Source organism: Calidris pugnax, unplaced genomic scaffold, assembly GCF_001431845.1.
Source record: "Calidris pugnax isolate Ruff unplaced genomic scaffold, ASM143184v1 scaffold54, whole genome shotgun sequence".
Lineage (NCBI taxonomy): Eukaryota > Metazoa > Chordata > Aves > Charadriiformes > Scolopacidae > Calidris > Calidris pugnax.
Window position 1 is genome coordinate 4,109,908 of NW_015090864.1, and position 13,856 is coordinate 4,123,763.

Here is a 13,856-nt window from a genome sequence, read left to right on the forward strand (position 1 = left end):
AAGGGGGGCGGGGGGAAGAGAAAGTCTTTGATGCAGATGGAAAAAAAATATATATATATTGCTTCCCAAAAGGACACTGTGTCTTATACACAGCCTACCGTGCACGGCAGCAGACGTACAGTTGCCGTGCACGTGTGAGCTTGGACTCACCAGCCGCACCAGCTATTGAGCTGCAGCCCGTGTTAGTACAACATGTCCTAGTTGCTTCCTGTGGAGAAGCTAAACTTAGATGTTGCTCGTCTGGTGTCCTCAGCACCTTGACTGACACGTCTGTGGCTGCTGGCAGCGCACAGGGGTTGCCGAATTTCCAAGCGGTCAATGGAGAGCAGACAGCAAGCCCGGGGAGGAGGAGGCACGGAGAGGGTAACGGAGTATTGACCCACTGACTGCAGAAAGCCAAACCAGAAGACCTGGGCGCACAGCACCAGGCTGTCTGCAGATCCCCAGCTGCTTTGTCCAGCTCAGATCACTGCAATTCAAATGGCACCACTGCACAGAAGTCTGTGCAAGGATCTGCTTTTCAGCAGTCCAGATAAATTTGTTTCGCTCAGGTGCATCATACTAGATGTCATCTCCAAACAAGTTGAAGAGTGGGGGGTTATTGGAAGTGGGCAACACGGGTTTACCAAGGGTAAATCATGTATGACCAATCTGATAGCCTTCTATGATGCCATAACCGGTTGGTTGGATGAGGGGAGGGCAGCAGATGTCATCTACCTTGACTTCAGCAAGGCTTTTGACACTGTCTCCCATAACATCCTCATTGGGAAACTGAGGCAGTATGGGCTGGATGAGGGGACAGTGAACAGCAAGCCCGGGGAGGAGGAGGCACGGAGAGGGTAACGGAGTATTGACCCACTGACTGCAGAAAGCCAGAGTAGGAGAGGGATCTGGCCAAGGCAGAAGACCTGGGCACACAGCACCAGGCTGTCTGCAGATCCCCAGCTGCTTTGTCCAGCTCAGATCACTGCAATTCAAATGGAACCACTGCACAAAAGTCTGTGCAAGGATCTGCTTTTCAGCAGTCAAGGTAAATTTGTTTCGCTCAGGTGCATCCTCATCCCAATGGGGACCTCAGCCTCAGGGAATGCCACTGACCCTGCTCCTCTCTGCATTTCAGTGTGTGCAGATGGTGACACGCACGACTCACCTGTCCACAGATCTGTCCAGAGACTGGCAGCTCCCAGACAGCGACCCGTCGGGGCTGATGAAAACTTCAAGCATCTGGCAGTGAAAGAAAAGGGGAAACAATGAAGTCACACACTGTAGCTCTTCAAACTCCCGTCCCAGCAGAGCTCTGCAGGGTCAACAAAGCTCCACGGAAGCTGGCCGATTTACACCAGCTGATGCCAGCCCCAGTAGAGATGACATCCAATCTATCCAAAGTTTTCCTCCCAGTGGAAATCCATTTATGATGCCCTCTCTGGATTATTGTTCTTTCCAACCGCTGTTTGCTAAGCGGGGAAACCGAGGCAAAGGTAATTAGCACCCTGATATTCAAACCATGCTGGGAAGTCAATGAGATTCAAAGTATTAGTGGAAAAATAATTAAAAAAAAATAAAAATGAGGACACAAATGACATGCCCAAGGCCGAGTGGATGTTGTGCACCACAGCCAGGATCACAGCCCTGGACTCCTGACTTCCCCACGTTGCCCTACCACACGGACCAGCCTTCCTCTCCAGTGATAAGCAAAGCATCACCAGGGCTTTTGGCTGGAGAAACTGGTTTGGCTCTCACTAGCTCCAGTGAGTCAAAAAGCTGCATTTGTGTTGCTTCCTGGATGAGACATTGTACTGGCCGGGGTTATTTATAGCTGGTTAGTAACAATAGAGGTTTTGTATTGAGTGGCAACCCCAGGGGCTACGTGGAGCAGAGCTTGCTCAGGGCCACGCTGTGCTGCGGTGGGTACGATGCTTCCTCCTGGCTGCAGACCCACTGTGGACACTCACTGATCCCTGCTCCACAACCAGCCCCAGGCCCAGCTCCTCACCAGGAAAGCTGAGCAAGGAGGGTTAAAAACCACGTGGAGTCCCCCTTTGCTGGCTCCCAGACCCACGTTGCTCCTCCTTCCCCGTGCAGGGGAACAGCCTCCTTTTCCATGGTCTGTTCCTGCCTTAGACCTCCTCAGCCCGTTGTCATAACAGCTCACATTGTTTTGGCAGGACCGTCCCAATTGGAAAGCGCGATTTTTCTCTGCTTCCCAGTTTTATACCCCAAAGCCTCATCCATCAAAATGCACAAGTCACAGAGGAGTAAGACCTCTGCTAGACCCCACTCCCCACCTCTGCCAGCCATGCCAGGTCCCTCCCAGCAGTTAAAATAACACTGAAACGGATTCATTTCTCGAAAGCATAGAATTGGGAATCCAAGGAGGCTCCACACTCAAGCTCTGCTCATCTGCCAAGCTGGTCTCCAGGCAAAGTCTGCAGTTACATCACAGGCTCGCACAGGGGCATCCCCCAAAAAGCAGCAACCACCAGCTTGTAAGTGGTTTTCCATGTGGCACATGTGGAAGCTGCAGCACGAGAACGTTCTGAGGGCAAAGCCCATATGGGGAATCGCACGGCTCCTCCATCCCCAAATCCCCTTTTTACTGCATTTACCTCACCAGAGAAGGGCAGCAGGCCACCCACAGCGTGGTGCTGGGGAAAAGCAAGGAGAGCATCTGGGAAGCTTCATGAGGAGCAGGCTCAAAGCAGAGCTAGCCCTAACGGGGCTCCCTTGACAGCCAGTGGAGCTGCGCTGATTTGCACCCAAGGGGGGGGCTTCATGTGGACCCTCCCCCCGCACGCACACACAATTTGTCTTAATCCTACCAAACGTGCTTGGAAGCTACGTGAAAACAATAGAAAGCCAACTTTTGGCTGCAAGGAGCACAAGATACATCTGCACTCTGACGCTGCCAAGACTCACCCGGAGCGATTTCTTGTTTTATTAATGGCTGTATAATAAACTGTTGAAAACACAGCTTTGCCATAGAAACCCTGGCACAGCCTGCACACAAAAGCAGAGCTAGTGGGTGCTATCTGAGCGTAGAAAAGCTCATTTCCCTACGCAAGATCCTTGGGGACCAGCACACCAGCCTGCTGGAGTGAGTTTAGTGCCTTCTGGATGTCCGTCCTGCACAGCCAGCCCTCCTGAAAATTGTGGATCCTGGTCCTGCCCTTCCAAGAGCATTGCAAGAATGAATTGTGTGCCCAGTTAGCCCAGGTGACTTCACAGGACCTATATGAAGCTCTGCAGGGCTATAGCTTGAGCAGAGATGCAAACTGAGAAGGAGATTTAAGCTGGTCCCTCAACAGTCCAGTTTCCTCCATCGTGGGTACCAAACTGACTGGAGGAAGGAGGTTCTGCTCATCACTGTGCTGAAAAACTAGCTGCTCTTTTATTACTAAGGGATTGGAATATACAAACTCCTTATTAAGAGAGGGGGGAAAAAAAGGGGATTGTATGAAGGAGGGACATAGAGAGAGGCTGCAGGCAGAGCCAAGAACTGTAGCTGGAGCTCAGGGAGAAGCAGCACCTGGGAAACAGTGAGAGTTGCTGACATGCCCAGGCTGTTGCAATCCCAGGCAACAACCGGTTGCTTGGCACACTCCCTCCTGCTCCCCGGGATCCGGGAAGGCTGTGGCCACAACAGCCTGGCAGCTGGTGTGCACGTGTGAGCCAGATCCACACTCCTCCACAGCTACCTGAGGTGCCTGAGCACATTGCCATCACCCCCCCCAGCTGGCTTTTAGGGTTCCTGGAAATCTGGCCCACTGTTTCTTGAGTATGTCAAGCCCAGAGGCACCCATTCCTGGAAAAAGCTGGCTTGAATCCCATGTGCAGGAACAACAGTGGGAATGGCACTTAGGAGTACTGTACTGTACTCGGCACTGGTGAGGCCACACCTCGAGTATTGTGTCCAGTTTTGGGCACCTCAATACAAGAGGGATCTCGAGGTGCTGGAGCGAGTGCAGAGGAGGGCAACGAAACTAGTGAAGGGCCTAGAAGACAAATCATATGAAGAGCGGCTGAAGGAGCTGGGGCTGTTCAGTATGAGGAAGAGGAGGCTGAGGGGAGACCTCATCACTCTCTACAACTACTTGACACTGTAGAGAGGTTGGGGCTGGTCTCTTCTCACAGGTAATTAACAATAGAACGAGAGGGAACGGCTTCAAGCTCCAACAGGGTAGGTTTAGATTGAACATTAGGAAGGAATTCTTCACAGAGAGAGTGGTCGGGCATTGGAACAGGCTGCCCAGGGAGGTGGTAGAGTCACCATCCCTGGCTGTGTTTAAGGGACGTTTGGATGGGGTACTGAGGGATATGGTGTAAGGGAGGACTTTGTAGAGTAGGGTAGATGGTTGGACTCGATGATCCCAAGGGTCTCTTCCAACCTCAATGATTCTATGATTCTATGAGTGCAGCCTCCCTCGTGTCTGACGCTGCCCCAGGTTAACCCACAGGCCCCAGCCCCACTCACATTCTGATCCATGGTCTCGGGGATGAACTCGCCCTCGCTGTTGATGCTGGTGTAGGATCCCTGGCGAGCAATCTGCTGCTGCTCCTCAGGAACGCTCCCCGGGGGCGGAGAGCTCCGGCCGGTGTGCAGGGACCCTAGGACACGGAAAAGGCACGGGTCAAGGAGAGGACTTGCCACATCCAAGTCCTTCCAGAGACACTGTTCCAGTGATCACAGACCTCCAGGAGACACTGCTGGGTTTGAACTTGTGTGGAAGAGAATGGAGCTAGAGATGAATATTGTTTATGGACATCCTACACAGCTTTTGCAACAGGGACAGTTTCCTACTGTGGGGCCACGCAACATCTAGCGGACTTAGCCTTCAAGCTACGCTGGATCTTAAGAGCTGTGCACTGTATCCAGGTGCTCTGTCGATGCCAGAAAGAAAAGAGCTCCAGAGTTTTGTTGCAATACAGTCAATCCCAAAGCAAAATGCAAACTCCAAATCCACCTCCCCTCTTTCACCTCCCGGGCATTTCCTCCCTGGACCACATCACCGCCTCCTTCAGCAATGTGGGAAACAGCCTGGGTAAACTCGTTGCAACATCACTTCTTACATGGAAAACCACTTGCACTCAAATACCCCTCTTCTCTCTCCCTTCCCTGTATGAAAGTAAAGAGGAAGGAAAAACAGCCCTTAAATCCATGAACCATAGCAAGGAGAATGGCCTACAGGATCAGCTCGTCCCACGTCCTGCCAAAGGAGGGTTGTCTCCCCTGTCTGTAGCCTCAGAGGCTCCATCCCTGCAGTTGGCAGAACCTCCGTACCAGGCAGAGCCACCTGGAAACCCCTAGGGCTTTGCAGTGCATCATGCACACCCCAGCACATGGAGCAAGACTTTCACAGGCATCCCACAAGACCTGTTTAGCAAAGGGGGGGTTCTGTTTTGCACCTGGGAGAGAGCTCCACAGCTTCCTTACCCCAACACCCCATTCCTCTCCCTTATTCCCCACAAATTCACCCTAATTGATTCCTCGTGCCTTTTCAGGATATAGAGAGCATTGCCCTCACTTAGCCCAGATGGATGCACAGGCTTGGCTCTGCTTGTCTTTCTGCAGTCCCTCCCCTCCATCCCTGGGCTGTCATCACTTCGTGGCAAGGAATTGCTGACGGAGGTCCGTGCTGCTCCGTGCTGGAGCTCAAACCAGTCGTTATTGTGCAATGTGAGCTTTCACGCAACACAACAACTTGTTTTTAAGCAGGCTTCTAAAATAGCACACATCCTTTAAGAATTAAGAAAGCACACGGAGATGTGTTTCCTTACACTTTGCATCCATTTTTGCAGCCATCTCGCCAACTCTTTGGTTCATTACCACCACTTGGTAACAACATGCCCAGGCTAAACACCAAATTGCAAGAGAAAGGTACCGGGAAGGGGCCTATCCCACGGTGAAAATTCAACACTGATCAATCAACACAACCCTTTTGCCTCTTCTGCTGCTATTCTGCATCACAGCTACTTTGCCAGATTGATCTCTGGCATAAATCCATCAGCGTGATCAGCACTACAAATCTGAGTCCCCACCTCTCACTTAAGCTGATACACATCAGGAGCTGCTAACATTAGCAGTGTCACACCAGCAGTAAAGACCACTAAATCAGCCCTGCTGGATTTACACCAAATGCATAGATATCTTTGTCCCACAGTACATCTCCCTTCAGACTCCTTGCTCTGATTGTAAAAATAAAAGTCATATGGCTTTGAGTTACTTTCTTTTTTTTTTCTTCTTCCTATTTTCTCCACAGATTTCCTGCAGGATAAGAACACAGCGAAAAAAAAAAAGTCCCACTGAAGTAACGCCAAGATCAAGGGGAGAGAATCTCTCGAGTGCTGTGGCATTCATAATGAACTGGCTTTCCACCAGCCCTAAAAACAAAACCACTTGGGAAGTACGGCATCCTCTCTTTGAAGATAAATAAACAAACGTTTAACCATTTAACAGTTCGGGCACCCTGGATAAATCACTGCATTATCATCCCCTCCTTTGCTTAGCAGATGGCAATCCAGAACGCTGCCTAAAGAGATTAGGGTGGCTCTTGCTTCCAAAAAAGCTGCTAGGGAATTTGACATGGTATAACTGCTCTATCTTAGTTCTGTTGAGCTAAGCTGGATACTGAGTTGTTACTACTACGGTGAGGTGTGGGATCTCTCACTGCAACAACCCACCCACTGCCCAGGAAGCCTTCAACGTGGGTTTTACAAAGAGCTGTCCCTGCCCTGTTTGATTTTGAACCCAGGGAGTTAAATGAGATTTATCACAAGCGTAAAGACTTAGCATGATCTCACATTAAGCCTTTGCCTGTAACAACTACTCCCAGTCATCAGGTCAGTTGTGTTTGACCTTCCAGAGTCACATTTCCTGCCAAAAACTGTAAGAGGGGATAAGACACCAGCCATTTCCCAGCAGGCAAGGAAGTTAAACAAAAACGCTCAGGCTTTTGCATGCCTGGAAACTGCTGGATTGAACCCGATGCTTTTCAGCCAGGCTGTTTGGGTAGAAAAGCTGCTCAAAGTAATTTATGCAGCTTCACACCTCCAGGAGCACCGGTTGCTGCTGCTTCACAGCCGAGGAACACAGGGAGGTGGTGGGAGCAGAGCTCTGGGGCCCAAGACTGATTCCCCCATCCAGCCCTATCCTGCCCTGTTAACAAAAGGGGGGAATGGAACTGGGGCAACAGGAGGCATTCTGGATATATTAGATAATGCTGCTTCACACACCCAGAGGCAGAGGAAAAAATGGACAGACAAGCCCAGATGTGCCTGTTTGACACATATCACAGATGCCCTTCACACCTGACCTAATGCTCAAGGAACAGCAGCACCATGCAGAGAGAGGAGACCCCCAAGGGCCTGTCCTCGTGGGGTCTACAGGATCATATGTGAGTTCCAGTCCTCAGACCCAGTGGGGAGGGGGCAGGCTCTGAGGCATTTCTTTATAAGCCGAATGCTGGCTGGATCTCAGCAGCTCTATTCAGGATTCCTGAACTCAGAGAAACTCTGCAGATTGGCACGGGTTGAGCATCTGACCTTGGTTACCCTCTGGAGCAAGGTGTTTTGGGAAGGGACTCCATGTTACACTCACTAATGTAAAGCCATATATTTGAGGCTAGAGCACAGCATGTCCCGAGCAGGGTGAACCAGGCCAGCACGGAGACTTACAGTCACTGCTGGCATCTGCTGGGGTCTTTCATGTTCCCTTCTGTTATTTTTATTTAAGAAGTGTCTTTCATGCAGTATGTGCAGAACTCGTGGTGCTGCACGTACAGCCAGCTCCCCTGTGCCAGGCTTGGCTTCCCTCCGCCTCCCCGTTCCCCGGCTTCACCCTTTCCCTGACCTGCCCGGTCCTTCCCCAAAACTTCATCCATCCCTTGATGGGGATCGAGCCGGGGGGTCCCGATGGAGAAAAGAAGCCCCTTAGAAGTCAGAGCTTGGGAGGGTTTGTTGGCAGCCTCCTACACTCACAGCTGCAGCTACAAAGAGCCCAGCCCTGGGATGACATCGCCGCAGAGCCCAACGAAGGACAATGACGTCAAGATGCGCCGTTCCTCCGAGCCCTGGCAGAAACACGGGGCTCAGGATGCAGCAGCAGCAGAAGAAAAGGAGATAAACCTGCAGGAAACTTCTCATTCTGTGACTGCCCAGGGGAGGTGTGAGCAGACGGACCAAATCTCCCTCGATTTCTTCTTTTTCAGTGGGACCTCTACAAGTCTCCCTCCTCGCCCTCCCGATCCTCTGAGGATGGATTCCTACATCTTGATTTAAGGCAAACTTTAGGGTCCATCTATGCTAATAAGCAGGACAGAGCCCATTTTCTAGCCCTAAAGAAGCTGGCATGATGCACACAGACAAATTCTCCTCCTTTTCTCAAAACAGAGGGGATCTCATCCATCTTAACATCTGCAACAGGTCCCTAGCCCATGCTGCCCCAGTTTGTACCCAAGCGTCGCTGGGATGGCAGTTTCTGGTACAGGGTTGGCCAGGGAATGTGCTAACGATTAAGCAACCTCATCAACGGCCAGCCAGTGTTTGTGTCCTGGCCCTGTGAATTTAACAGCACAGATATCACCTCCAGGTCTTTGTTTTTCAGAGTCATCTGGCCAGCCTGGGCACCAGCAAAGTTTTTCTACCACCTCTCTCTGGAGATCTGCATTCAAATCCTCAGCAGCCTGGTTTGCCACCATGGAAAAATGAAATAAATAAATAAATAAAATTAAGCTTTTGGCAAACGTTTCCACTGAAGTGGTGATTCTGGAATAGGGCTCTTGAATAATTTGTGGGTAATGTTGTGAAACATGTATTTATTCAAAGTACATAAGAACAACCCTCAGGTATCTGAAAATCCAGAACCCCAATACATTTTCAGCCAAAATTTCCTGGCACTCAGCTGAACACTTGCAGATGCTGGTCACCAAGAGACTGGAACATTTTCCACTTAAAAAAAAAAAAAAAAAAAATAAAGCAGGGTTGGGATGTTCTACTGAAAAACGTTTATGGGAGGAAAAAAAAAAGAAAATATTGACTTTGCATAAGGTTTTTCAGGGACATGGACTGAGGACACTTTCTGTCCAGCAGAAGCAAAAATAGCCAAAATCTTCCCCAGAACATCTACCCCCCCTTCCAATGTGCTTGTGCCAACAACATGTAGTTTTATTATTTTTCACTGCTGCTAACATGGCAGAGTCAGCAGAAAAACATGAGACATCCCAGAAACACTGAGAACATGACCCTGAACCACCTTTTTTTTTTTTTTTAATAAAGTCACTTTAAATCTCCTTTTCAATGTGATTTCAAGAGAAAAGCTGAACTGAGTTAAGATCCCCTCTTGATAGCAGCCACTTTGATGCCAGCAGAAGCAAACACTGAAATACCTTGCGATTGCAAGTGAAGAATAGTTTCTCCTGCAGAAATCCCAGCCTCTTCGGCTGCCTTTGGACCATCCACAGAGTTCAGTGAAATCCCTGCTTCGGGGAACCACAACACAGGATCATCTCTCCCTGTCTGTTGCCCAACGTTCAGTTTCATGCTCCATTTGAAACACTGGTCTCCTTTTTCAGCTCACTGGAGTTTCTGCCCAGCTGCTAGATTATCCAGTTCTGACCCGGGAGGTGAAAAAGCTGGATGTGCTGGATTGTGAACACCTCCTAAGCAGGGCTGTAGTAGGTTCCTACAGACCCCAGATAACTCCAAGGTGAGGGCTCTGGTGTGCTGTTACCCACACAGAGGGTTGGTTGCAACTCTTTTCAAACTAAGAGCAAAATGGATGATCTTCATGTAAAAAAATCATACTAGATAGATGACTTTAGCACGAGCTCATTACCTTTGCTACCTAACAGAATCAAGGACAATGGTTTTGGTGCATTAGTGGTCATCATGTAGACCCTCCTGAAGACCCCAAATTTAGCACACTCTGCATCCCACATCTGGTGCTCCCAGTCCTCCTCCTCCATGACCTAGATTAAACCAGCATGTCATATCCATTCCTCCACTCTGCTGTTTAGGCATTCCCTCAAAATCCATCTGTACCTCAGGCTGTCACCCCTGCAGAGCTGATCTCTCTTCCTTTGTCTGCCTTATCTACATGAAGGATACTGTTCAAGGCAGTGACACCTCACAGCCACTGGTGTGGACCTGGTCAGGGACTCTCTCTGTGTGTTGCAGCAGCTCCAAAACAGTAAGGAAAGACTTTTGTGTCAACGCTTTCACCTAAGTGGGCAAAAATAATCTTCTCACTAGCACAGGCACACATGGGATCAATTCTGCCCATCACGCTCAGTTCACACATCCGTGACAGCTCCCAGTGCCACAGCTCTTCCTTGGCTTATGTTAACAGCTTAACGAGTGCCAGAGCAGAGCAGCAGAGATGTTTCACACAAGCACAGTTTCTGCTGAGGCTCTGTGCCTTACCATGTATTTCTGTGATTCAGAATTATCTGGTGACTCTGCCAGACTCTGGGCAAACTCTCAAGAGCCGTGTGAGCTAGCAAAACCACCCCACAATAGAAAAAGACACCCCTGGCACATTCAAACACCAGGCCCAAAGAGAGCTCTTGTACCACCCACGCCTGGCGTTGGTAAAAGCTGGGCTTGGCTGCACAAGGGGCTATATTGGACCTACCCCAGAAGAACATTTCCTATAGATCATTGTCTGAGATGCAGCAAACCACAGGGTATGTTATCAAGGCAGCACAGGCTAAGAGACAGAGAAAGGGCAAATCCTTGGAGAAAAATACTCTTTTGTTGCACAGAGAAAAGAGTTTGGAAGTGTTTACTGCCATGTAAGTACAAGGTATCTTTGGAGGTTGAAGCATATATTCATGTATATTTGTACAGGAGGACCCCAATTTATTCAAGGCCTCTGATGCTGTCATTTCTACAGTTGTTGAAAAATTGTATGAAAACAATAGAGATCTGTAGAAATTACTCTAACCAGCGCCCACAGATGCAGCAGAGGACACTTAGGCTATTTCAGGATCATTGAGTCCGCCTATAGGTTGTAATATGAGTAATTATACCTCTGCTATATACCAAGAAAAGCATAAATTCAAGCACAGAAAACCAAAGACAAGACCACACAAGGCTATGAACAAACTCCAGTCCCTGCAGGGCTACAAGAAAAGACTAGGCATTTGCCAGAGTGGCTTCAGAGGCTGCAGGGATCTATTCTCAGCACCTCTGAAGGAAAGGGATGCTCCCCTGCACCTGAAATGTGACTGCTGCAAGACACTGTGCACATCCCTGCTCCTGAGAAACCATAAAAGCACAGACTTCATTTCACCAACAAGACCAGATTGGTGGCACAGAGACACATATGTGGTCCATATGTGGTCAAGTTGGTCCAAACTCAGGAGCTAAGGAACCCAAGCCTGTTTAGTTACGTTATTGTGCTGAGGAACAGGGAGAGATGCCAAGAGAACAACAGCAAATGGTTAAAGGAGTAATAATGACAAGGTCTCAAAAAGCCGTGGTTTTTTATAGATCCTCACTCTTTGCTTCAGTAAAGCTCAGTAGCATCGAATTCACTGGAGGTTTTTACCACTGCATTTCTCCCCTCAAATTACACCTCAGATCCCCTGCTCTTCATGTCAACCATGACTCTGCTCAGCACAACCTCATCCGACCCGTGCAGCCTGAAGAGTCTCCTCCTCAGGCTGAAGAGTCTCCTCCTCAGGCTAAGGGTAAGCAGCACTGCACTGAGCTACGGGTGGGAGGAATCAGGGTGACCATCCAGACTGTAGGAGCTCCAGGGTTGTGAGAGGAAAGAGAAAGGGGACAACGGCCAGCTTGTAACAGCACAGAACACCCCGCAGAGCACCGCGTTTCACTGACCTGTTGAATACTTCCGCGTCCTCTCGGAGTCCTTGTACAGGGATCCCATGATATCCCCCATGGATCTGGAGATCCTCATTTCGTGCTGTTTACTGTTGTTTGGCTGGAGGAGCTGGTAATTAGACAAAGTGAATGATGAGACTGTTGCAGTCCTTACAGACACATCATGTGAAACCCTGCATTTGGCTCCCCATGACCAAAATGATGAGACTCTGTTGCAGCCCTTACAGACACATCACGTGAAACCCTGCATTTGGCTCCCCATGACCATGTTACCCCAGAACCATAAACAAAAAAAAGGACATGTATGTAAACTAGGGTGATCCAAAAAATCACTCACAAACAACTCACATCTGTCATTAAAATACTCCAATAAGGTAAGTTTGGACTCCAGTTGATAACAGTAAATACAGATATTTGACATAAAAGACTGTTTCCACACTGCTTTATTTCCAGATAGAGAGAGAGACTGATCCCTGAACCCAAATTTGCAGTCCCGAAATCAGAGCCTGTCCTTCACACTCCACAGACTTCAGTGGCAGAGGCTCCTCTGTAACAGAGCAGAGGAACAGAGAGTGGAGGGTCAGGAGAACACAGATTGGAGGATCAGGTTCTGCTATGGAAGACAGATTGGGAGAAAGCAACAAAATTACAATCCAGGCGCTAATTAAGTTGTAGAGGCCAAGTCTTACTAAGATAACACGCTACAGCGCACTGTGATATTGTGATAATTTTATGTATGATCTCGGAACCATATGTTCCTGCATGGTCACGTGCTTCAAGAAGAGTTTGACCTACTCTCAAAGGTACACATGAATCCACCCGGCTGCTCTGCTCTAAGTAGTTAACTTGCAATACTGCAGTGTTCCTGCAGTTGTAAAGGCAGATCATCCCATTGCTGCCCAGGATTTAGGAAACCCTGATTAATGGCTCAGTTTTCCCCTGGAACTCTGGTCCCTGCACCTTTTGAAAGCCTCTCAAAAGGAACAAAGGAGTTCCAGGAGTTTTAAGCACCAGCGGTAGCATGAGGACAAACAGTATGAGTTTCAAGACTCCCAGTCTCTCTGGTACTTCTAGGAAATATAAGGAAGAAACGGAGTTGCAACATCTGCAGATCCCTTGCTTTACAGCCTGTGCTTGGGGCAGCACGACATGTGCTTTGGCAAGACACTCCGTGCAGGCGAGGTCAGGCTAATGGGCTTAACTGCAAAACCACTGAGCTCAGGAAAAACAAATAAAAAATAAATAATGGGGAAAAAAAAAAAAAAAAGGCAGTCTTTCATGAGATGGAAGGATTCTCCAGTTTGCTCTCCCTGGCCTTTAGTATTGCAGCAGTACATGGAGGGAACGGTCCTCAGGCTGTCACCCAGGATGGCAAGGACCAAGGCTTGTGATGTGTATGGAGGAGAGGCTACAGAGGAATGGTGACAGCATCCCTAGGCAGAAAGCACAAGGCATTCTCCTGGGATTTAACCTTGTTTGAGGAGCAGTGCAGTACTTAACCCTTCACAGGCTGCAGGAAGAGCTAGGGGGAGCTGAGCTTAGCCTCTGGGCTGCTACCACAGGAGGATTTCCGTGTGGTTGAGCCAGAGCAGGGCTGACCCCCATCACAACCAGCTTGCCTCTGCTCTGCACTGTCAGGAGTCTCGTTTCCACTCCCCAACACAATAACAAGGCATCTCGCACCGGACACAAAAGAGCAGAGAAGGTGAAGGGCTCACATTCGCTTTCTTTGGAGCGCTCACAAGGATCCGCAGGCTCTTCAGGGAAGGGCTCAGCTCCAACTGTTCCACCGCTTTGTCCAAATCTTCCTGGGATTTCAGCGGGATCAGGAGCTGGAAGGGATTGAACAAACACCGGAGCACGGCAGTGTCACACTTTTGGGTAAACAGAGGAAGCCAGATCCTCGCAGCGAGCAGCTTGGGAATCGGGGGATGAGGGAGGAACGCAAGAAGGCGGATGGAAAACAGAGCCCCCATGCCCTCCAGCTTGCCAAGCTCTTAACATTTTCTTCCAAG

At 49.3% G+C, this 13,856-nt stretch overlaps 1 protein-coding gene across 2 annotated transcripts in view; it reads right to left on the reverse strand.

Annotated features, from left to right (window-relative positions):
• Positions 1-13,856, reverse strand: part of LOC106889782 (mitogen-activated protein kinase kinase kinase 3-like) — a 61,420-nt gene that overhangs the window by 14,737 nt on the left and 32,827 nt on the right. For both annotated transcript variants that reach the window (XM_014945191.1, XM_014945190.1), the window contains exons 5-8: positions 13,560-13,673; positions 11,839-11,950; positions 4,472-4,605; positions 1,151-1,224 (exon numbers count right to left, since the gene is read on the reverse strand). In XM_014945191.1, coding sequence (XP_014800677.1) covers positions 1,151-1,224; positions 4,472-4,605; positions 11,839-11,950; positions 13,560-13,673 — 434 coding nt within the window. The remainder of the gene's footprint in view (positions 1-1,150; positions 1,225-4,471; positions 4,606-11,838; positions 11,951-13,559; positions 13,674-13,856) is intronic.